The sequence below is a fragment of the Hevea brasiliensis genome, chromosome 11 (assembly GCF_030052815.1).
Source record: "Hevea brasiliensis isolate MT/VB/25A 57/8 chromosome 11, ASM3005281v1, whole genome shotgun sequence".
NCBI lineage: Eukaryota > Viridiplantae > Streptophyta > Magnoliopsida > Malpighiales > Euphorbiaceae > Hevea > Hevea brasiliensis.
In genome coordinates, this window is record NC_079503.1 from 7,889,643 (window position 1) to 7,899,059 (window position 9,417).

A 9,417-nucleotide genomic window follows, 5' to 3' on the forward strand; every position below is an offset into this window, starting at 1 on the left:
AAATATTATAAAAGAACTTTTTTTTAAAACAAACAAAACCTTAATCCAAAAATAATTTAGTTCTTAAAGTTTTATTTTATTAACATTTTATCATATTTATATACTTTCTTTTTTATATATAACAATATAATATAATATATAAAAATATTATATATATATATATATATAATCATAATAATTGTAATATTTAATGATCAATTTATAAAATATATAAATAATTGTGTAATTAATTAAAATTAATAAAATAAAATATTAAGTATGAAATTATTTTTAAATTGAAAATAAAATTAATAGCATTTTAATATTTTTACTAAAATCAACAACAATTTAATTGAAATTCTAATTACAAGAGTTATTTTATATATTTATTAAAATATCAAGCTACAGAAAATATTTTATTAAAAAATATTTTTTATCACTCGGGACATTTAAGAAAAATAATCAATCAAAAATATTTTTCAACATAAATTATTTTTGAATAAAATATTTTAATTATTTATATTTATATTTATATTTATTATAAAAAATATTATATTATGTTTATTTTATTATTTTAATTAATAAAATGTTAAATTTTCTATAAAAAAAAGTAAATTATTTTTTATTCAAAAAAAAAATTTTTTTTTTTTCAAGAAAAGCAAATTCATTGAAGGCCTATAAAGGCAAGGCAGTTGATGCAAATAAGACTTGAGTCATGGGATTAAACATAAAATTATGGTCCCAAATGACTTTAAAAGTTAATATATGAGCATATTAAATATTGACAACTCTTCTAACAAATTGAAAAATACAACTATCAAAATTAATAACCAAGGTTAAAATATCTTGAATAATTCTCTGTATCTCTTGAGGTATCCTTCTTCCATTAAAAACATCAATAATAATTTTAGAGTCTTCATACTGTAGAATCCCTTATTTTTAGTCTAAAATTGATTCATAATTTTAAAATCAAATCAAATCAAATTAAAATTGATATTTAGAAGAGTCTATTTTAATTCTCTCTTAGCCCGTGAACTAAACCAATCAAATATTGAAAAAAAAAAAAAACGAACATACGGTGCAATTTGAGTGCATCACGTGACACAATTAACAGATGTCACGTGATACACGTGGAGCATGCTACGTAGCGTGTCTCGACATTGACTTAAAGTCATTGCTCGTAATATATATATATATATATATATATATATATATATATATATATATTTTTTTTTTTTTTTTTTTTTTTTTTCTCGAAAGGTTTGCTTTGATGAGATGTGTTGTAAATTTTTAAAGCTAAAAGTGTATTTTTAAGATATTTTAGAGAAGTGACAAAATAGTATATCTCCGTAAATATTCTCATTTTCTATTTCTAAAACACTCTTTCTATATTTCAATATCCTTTTAATTTTTTAGAGTATGTTTAATTTAATTATTAAATATAATTAATAATTATTAATTAATAATTATTATTGTTAATTGATAATTAATAATGGATGATAGTTAATTTATATTAAATATTTAATAAGATTATATTTAATTATTATTATTGATATGTGAAATGGTTAATAAATATATATATTATATAATTTATTTTATTATTGAAATAAATATAAAATTATAAATTTATTATATTATATTATTTATTTTATTATTAAATTAAATATATAATTATTAAATTAATATATTATATTATTTATTATATTTTTAAAATAAATATATAATTATTAATTTATTATATTATATCATTTATTTTGTTATTAAAATAAGAAAATAATTAAATTTTTTAAAAAATAATTAAATAACTTTAAAAATATAGATAAATTGATAAAATAATTATTATTATTGATAAAAAAACTTATAATTAATTTTAAATTTTTAGATATAAATAAATATTTTATATTATTAATAAAAAATATTTTAATAAAGTTAAAATGCGTAAATTAAAATGCTAAAATTATAAATGAAAAATATAAAAGTATTAATAATATTAATTTTCGAGTTAAATAAAAAAGAATAATATAGTCAAAATAAAAAATTAAAATCAAATCAGCTATAGCTATTGAGAAATAGCTCTAAAAAAATAGCTGATACAAACTGCAGCTGATGGATATCATATCAGCTATCTATCAGCTGTCAACTTCATTTTTTTAAATTTAGAAAACACTTTAATTCACCTATTTGGGTATCTATTAGCTATCAGCTACATCTAACAGGTGACACTCCCTTAGTGCTCTAAGTTCTCTAATTCTTTTAATTTTTTGCATTTTTTTTTTTCACATAAAAAAGAAAATTAAAGTTGGAGTTCCTTAATGTGTCATATATGATGATGAGGGTAAAAAATAAAAAAATAAAAAATATATAAATATTCCTTTGATCCTAATTTTCTTCCATATGAATTGATAATCTTATAAATTATTGGAGAGTCAACTCATGGTCTCTATATTTTTATCCAAGAAAGTTAAATTGACCAATCGGTTAACTAACCCATAATAAGGGAGCGAGAGCGAGCAATTTTTAGTTATAAACAAAAATCCAACTGAATAGAATCATTTCAATCTATTTAGTTTTGTTAGTCAATTCAATCGGTTCAATTAATTATTTTTAAAGAAGTTTTTCTATTGTTCAGCCCACTAAGGAGAGAGCAGACTTCGACTTAAATCAAAAAATTAAATTGAATTGAGTCAATTTAATTTAATTATTTTAGTTTTAAAATTTAATCTGTTCAGTTTAATTTATAAATTATAATAATTTCAGTTTATCGGTTTAGTTCGATAATTTTTATAAAAAAAAAAAAGAAAACAAACCGAACAGAAATATATATAAAGGAAATCCTAAGATTTTTTAGTTTTGATTTTTATGTTTTTTTTAATATTTTTATTATTGAGATTTAATGTTGAAAATATGAAATTTTATAAAATTTGATTTGATCGGTTTAAAATCAAATCGAACCGATATTTATCGATTTAGTTTGATTCGATTTGATTTTCTCTTAATAATTGGTTTGATTCAATTTTTAAAATTTTTTATTTTTGATTTTAGGTTTTATCAGCTCGGTTCAGAACCGAACCGACCATTTGCATACCCTTAAGCCCACCAATTCAAATCTAGAACTTAACATTTGAAAGCTCAGACTTTCTAATATATACGAAACTTAAACTGAAATCAACAAATCCATACTAAAATTTAAATCAAATTTAATCGAATTATACAATTTAATTTGATTCAATTTTTTCTCATTACCTAATTTATTTTATTTTTTTAATTTGATTCAATTCAAAATCGAACTGGCAGAACATTTGCCCGTATTAAAACCAGAATCATCGGGGATGAAATATTTGGGAGTCGACCCAAGGCGTTCTGGTCTCAATTTCCTCTTTTTTCCCAAACCGCAACCGTAAGTTTTAGTTTAGAGCCAACTCATATAGTACCGGATCAACAACAAGTCTAAAGATGGCCATCATTTTTTTAATAACTCTCATTATAAATATGATAAATCTGTAAATAGAGAAATTTAGACTTAAACTTATACTCAAGATTAGGAATGGGAACAAAAGGGTACGGAGAAAAACATCATACTCGAATCTAAGTTTAATTAATATTCTCAAAATTTGAGTTTATCTCAAATTCGATTAAAATTTATTATTAACTAATTGAATCCGTGTAAAATCTGATTATTATTACTTGAAAAATATCCGAACCCATTTAATTTTATATATTTTAATTAATAATCTTTATAAAAAATTTATTTTTATTAATAATTTATATTTTAAAAATTTATTAATTTTATAAAATATTTAAATTCTATTTTACATAAAATAAAATCTATACAAATTTATAAATATTATCATAAAAATATATATTTTATATTTAATTAAATATTTATATACACGGGTTTAATACCCAATGTGCAAAATCCGAATCTGTCATTGGTATTATTATTTAAACTCAAATACATCCCAAACCCAATTATTATCACTCAAACTTATCATATTAGGATTTGGTCGAATCGAATACTTACAAAAACCTAACCCATTGTCATTTTTGTTAAGATCTCTAATTTTTGTATTTTTTAAATTAGAAAAATACTAATAGAATGATATGTGTTTTTTTTTTTTTTTGCCCTAAATAATTTAGCTTTGCCTACTGTTTATCTGCATAATATAAATTAGGAGATTTTGAGGCAATTTGTTGGTTCTAACTGGAGCAGCATATTTGGTGAATGGATGAAGGGGAGGTCAGAATGAAGGGCATGCAAAGGAGTTTTTGTACTATGCTAATATTAAGACCTTGTTTCATAATAATTTATAAGGTAATATTAATTTAGTGTTTTGACTTTAGTTTAATTATTATATTTTGTTATTTATACTGTGTGATGGTATAATATTTATACATGTGTTTAAAGATTAAGTGAGCGGTCCATAAAAGTTATATTTTTAATTTTTAAAGGTTGAGAGAGTGTTTTAACTATGATCAACAAGATGATACTATTATTTTTACATTTAACGACTAATCCAATAATTATTTTTATCGAACACTTTTATTTTAAATTATTATAAAAATAGCTAATAATTAATAATTAATATCTAACAATTAACTACTAATAAAATAATTGATAACTATTAAAAATAAGTGATAACTATTAGAACAACTAATATTATTGAACATGGCCTAATACTAATACTAATAATAATTACTAATAAATATATATATATATATATAATTAATAATTTTATTTATAAATTTAATAAAAATAAAATAATTTTAATGATAAATAATTATTAATTAATTTAATCATAAAGTTAAGAGAGAGAAAGAGAAAAAAAAGATAAAATTGTGATTTTATAATTTTGAGAAAGATGAGTAAAATGGTAGCTCCATTTTTTTTTATAACGTATAAACCTATGTTAAAAGGATTTTTATTAAACAGGATTAAATTTAAAGAATTTTAGTAATAAATTAAAGATGAATGGTAAATTTGAAATAACTTTAATCTATAATAAAAATTATCATAAGAATTATTAATGAGTTGATATAAATAATAAAAAATTTTATATCTCTCAAATAAAATTAAATATTTAATTTTTATATTTCTAATATGAACAAAATTAGGTCTGTGTCAATAAATTAAGAGGTACATATAGTTCACTTAAAAAAAATTATCAGCGCATGGGTAGCCACCTGTACCACCACACAGGCATATACCATCCGGTAAGTTAGAGTCGCAAGACATTCCCATATAAACTATATTATATTAGTTCCCCGTTGAGCGCGTGAATAATTATTATTGGTTAGATGACGTCAACGAAATTGACATGTGATCGCACGTGAATTTCTTCATGTTATTTATTAATTTATTTATTATTATTATTATTATTAGAGTGTAGGTTGTGGCCGGTGTTGGTCGAACTAGGGTCAGTGCGGGCTCTGTATCAAACTGAGTGTCTGTTTGTTATTATATTTGAAAGTTTAAAATTATTTTCTAATAAAAATATTATTTTAAATATTATTAAAAAAATAATTAAAAAATTATTTTATTATTTAATATTTTTATAATTAAAATTTATTAAATATAATTTAAAATTATTTTTTAATATTTTATAATTAATATATTTAAAAAATAATTTTTTTAATATCAGTTCTAATAATAATGCTAAGTAAGTCTTAACATTCATTTGGGTTAAGTTTAAAATCTGTTCATCAAAACTAAATTACAGTTTCAATTTCCTTCTAAGCTCTAAATTAAAATTGAATTAGAATCAGTGATTTAAATTAGAGAGCATTATGTGAATCAAATTTCTTTTTTAATTGTAAGTGAAATCATTAAAAATTAAAATTAGAATCTCTATTGAATCAAACTAGAATCGTGACTTACACAGATTTCTGCTAGAAATCAGTCCAGACTGGACCTATGGCCATGGCAAGGTGGGTATGCCATTCAAGGCTTCCAACTTCTAACATTTAACTTTTCTTATTAATTAAATCTGGTACTTTAGTGTAAATTATTAACAAATTTCATAAAATTTTATATTTTAAATAAATATAAGATTACGAAGACTATTGAACATATATGATTTTTTTTAAATTAAATTTGATCTATTATATATTAATATATAAAATATCAATTTCACCTAGATCTCACATGATCTATGATGGATCAAATTTAAGCAAAAATTTTTCATAACAAGCATTCGAGTGCTTGCAAAATTTAGGAATTAGGAAGGCTAATACTGATCATTGCATATCTCACATGTTGAAAAGACAGACTTCTTAATTATTCAGGACATGCATGATCTTCCCAAACTCTCCTTATTGGAAGTGCTCACCATCAGGTGCATCAACTATATCAGCAATGGTTAGCTTTTCCTTGTTGAAGAAGAGATCCTCTAGATTGTAAGGTCCTACAGAGAATGGGGATCCATTCCACAGAGCTTTTGCAAATTGTTCATGGATCCTCTCCGTTGGATGGAAAGAATCCCACCAAACATGCTCGTCAGCATTATTGCATAACTGGAATTCTGTAACTTTCTTGTTGCCTCCGCAGGTTAAGAGACCCCCATAAGGTCCGCTTCCACAACAAGCATTCACTCCATCTTTGAAACCTGAAGAGTGAAGAAAATGCTTTAAAATTGCAGCTAACTAATTCTTTAATTAGTGTCTAACAAATGTTCGATCTTTTTACATATTACATACCATACTTGGAGGGATTCTTTATCCTGTCATCAAGCCAGTTGTAGAAATTGGAGTTGCAGTACTTGAACCCTTTCAATATATATTCAAGGCTTGTCAGGATAGCTTTCAAGGCATTGTTATGTGCCAATGCTAGGGAAGAACCTGCCTCAAAGCAGCCACTTTCACTGGCTTTGGGGTTCATTGCTCTCAAAACTGGCAGGCAACCTAGAGGACACAGGCTTAGAAAGGCAAATTTTCTAGCCCCCCTCTCATACAAGGCCTAGAATAGGAAGGAAAGACAAAAGAAGAGGCTGATCAATTCAAACTTCTTTTTGTTACAATTAACTTGGATTGAAACTCAAATTCGAGACCTTATAGTCCTTGAGATGACTCCAATACCACTGGATTTCAGTGGAGTTGGAACTCCAAACTAATGGTTGATGGATTCATCATTTAGTATGAACTATGATCAGGTTAATTAACGTAAGATTGATTACCTGTATTGCATTGGTCAAATTACCAATGACCATCCCAACGTAGACTTCAGGGATGTAAGTTTCTTGCATTTTTGGATTACCCAAATAACCACCCAAGTAATCATTACTTCCTATGCTGATGAAATAAACTGCTTCTGATATGAGTTCTGTGGCTTGTGCTTCTCCTAGCTTTTCTGTTAATGATTTCTGCACTTCTTCAAAATTTTTTAGCTGCGTTGGAAGATCTATTACCTAATGACAGCATCGAAAATAACAATGTACTCAGAAACTGCCTCTGCATAAATCTTCATCTGCTAGAGGATTTTAGACAATCCACAGACAGAACGAGTGCTTACCAACCCTTGATTAGTCTCGGGGAGAACACCACCACCGGCGGAGGCAAAGTTAGCACCATGTGTGTGATCAGCAGAAGGTTGTAAAAATGGAGGAATTAATGGCAAGTTTGCATAGTCAGCTGTATTAGGCAGTAACAACTCACAATCATTCAATCAACATCACTCAAATGACAAATGATTATCAGTACAGTATGGATCATACCGATATAATCAACTATGACACGGCCGTCGGAGAAGCGTCCGGTGGGTCCTTCAAAGAAGCCATTCTGGCCATAAGGCTTCACATCAGCTTGGTTTTCAGGGATGGTGGTGATGTAATTATTGTTGCCAACATCAACAGAAGAATCACCAAAGATAAACAAGGCACCAGAAGCAGTCTTCCGTGCTGAACTACTAGCAGATGCCCTGAAAGATTGGAGTATTACAAAGACAAAGAAATAACCTATGCAAGAACTGAGCCTAGCCATTGCAAGAACGAAAATGATTGATTCTTGTTCTCCAATTAACCTCCTTATATTGACTTTCAATAGGCGATTCTTTCAATGCAATGCCGCATTATGGTGGGGATATATTGAAAATTAATACTAAATAGATAATTTTGGACTTTTTCTGAGGAAGGATTAGCCGAATGCCGATAGATTATCTTGTAATCATCATCACTTCACCATAGCTATTGGCTTCTTGTTTTAACCAGCCACTAAAAATTAAATCTTGATGAGAGTTCCTAACCATTATTTGTTTACCAACTTGCAGCTGCAAGGATTTACATTGGCCAATGCAAACAGGGTCCACGTCTGGGGATTGCATATTTTATATTGGTCTTCCCTTTCTTGTTCGTCATTAGTGAGATGATTGAGGATGTCACTTCCCATGGCATGTATACACTTTGTTTAGGATTCTATTTTTCCATTTTCAGAGAATTTTGAGTTTTTCCCTTATCTTTCTTTATTTTGATAGTATTAATTGATCTTTTTTAATTTAAATACTTATTTATTATTAATTCAAACTGTAAAAATCTAAATCACACTATTAAGAAAACTATATATTTTTTTTCAAAAATTTTCAATTATTTTAAGAAAATTTATTTTGTAAATTTGTTCCCTGTATCTATATTCTTTTTTTTTTAATTTCTGAATTTTTTTTAATTATTGCTCTTATTATTTGAAAAAATACTTAATACAAAATACTCACTCTGTCCATAAATAATAACTGCATTTAAAGTTTTTACAATAATTAAAAAAATAATTAAATAACTTTATTTTCATAAAAAAATATTAATAATTTACTTAATTACCCTTTTTTGAAAATTTAAAGAAAAAAATATCAATTCAGCTGATTTAATTAAGAAAAAATTAATAATATTAATTTTAAAAAATTATATAAATATTTATTATATTTTATAAAGATAAAATATAAAATTAAAAAAATTAATTATTTTTTTAATTTTTTAAATATAATAAATAATTTTAAATATAATAAAATATTAAATATAATTATTATCTACGAATAAAGAGGGTGTTAAAGAACCTTCTTTCTTTAGCATTAACTCTGTTTCTATTTTTTAGAAAAAGTTGAACTTTTTTTTAATTATCTTTATTCATCTTGATTGGACTGCTTGGATTTTTTAAAGTAAAAAAGTTAATATTAATTAATATCTATTTATAATTAATTAAAACTTTAAAAGTTTAAATGACACCATCAAGAAAAATTTAATGCTTCCGCATCTAGATTTTTTTTAGAATTTTTTAATTTTTTTTTTAAATCATTATGCAAATTTGTCCATTGTATTTATATTATTTTTTAAAACTTTATTTTTTAATTATTATTCTTATTATTTTAAGAAAATATTAATATAAATTATTAAATTTTTTTATTTAATACGTGTATTTTTTTACATGATTAAATCTATTATTTTACATATGATTTATCACAGA

At 24.3% G+C, this 9,417-nt stretch overlaps 1 protein-coding gene across 1 annotated transcript; it reads right to left on the reverse strand.

Annotated features, from left to right (window-relative positions):
- Positions 1–6,123: 6,123 nt before the first annotated feature.
- LOC110636546 (GDSL esterase/lipase 5) lies at positions 6,124–8,154 on the reverse strand. The gene is made up of 5 exons (XM_021786299.2): positions 7,686–8,154; positions 7,484–7,602; positions 7,149–7,379; positions 6,673–6,931; positions 6,124–6,581 (listed from the first exon to the last, which is right to left on the reverse strand). Exons 1-5 carry the CDS (start codon positions 7,948–7,950, stop codon positions 6,289–6,291), a joined length of 1,167 nt encoding a protein of 388 aa, XP_021641991.2. The 5' UTR covers positions 7,951–8,154; the 3' UTR covers positions 6,124–6,288.
- Between the last annotated feature and the right edge of the window lie 1,263 nt (positions 8,155–9,417).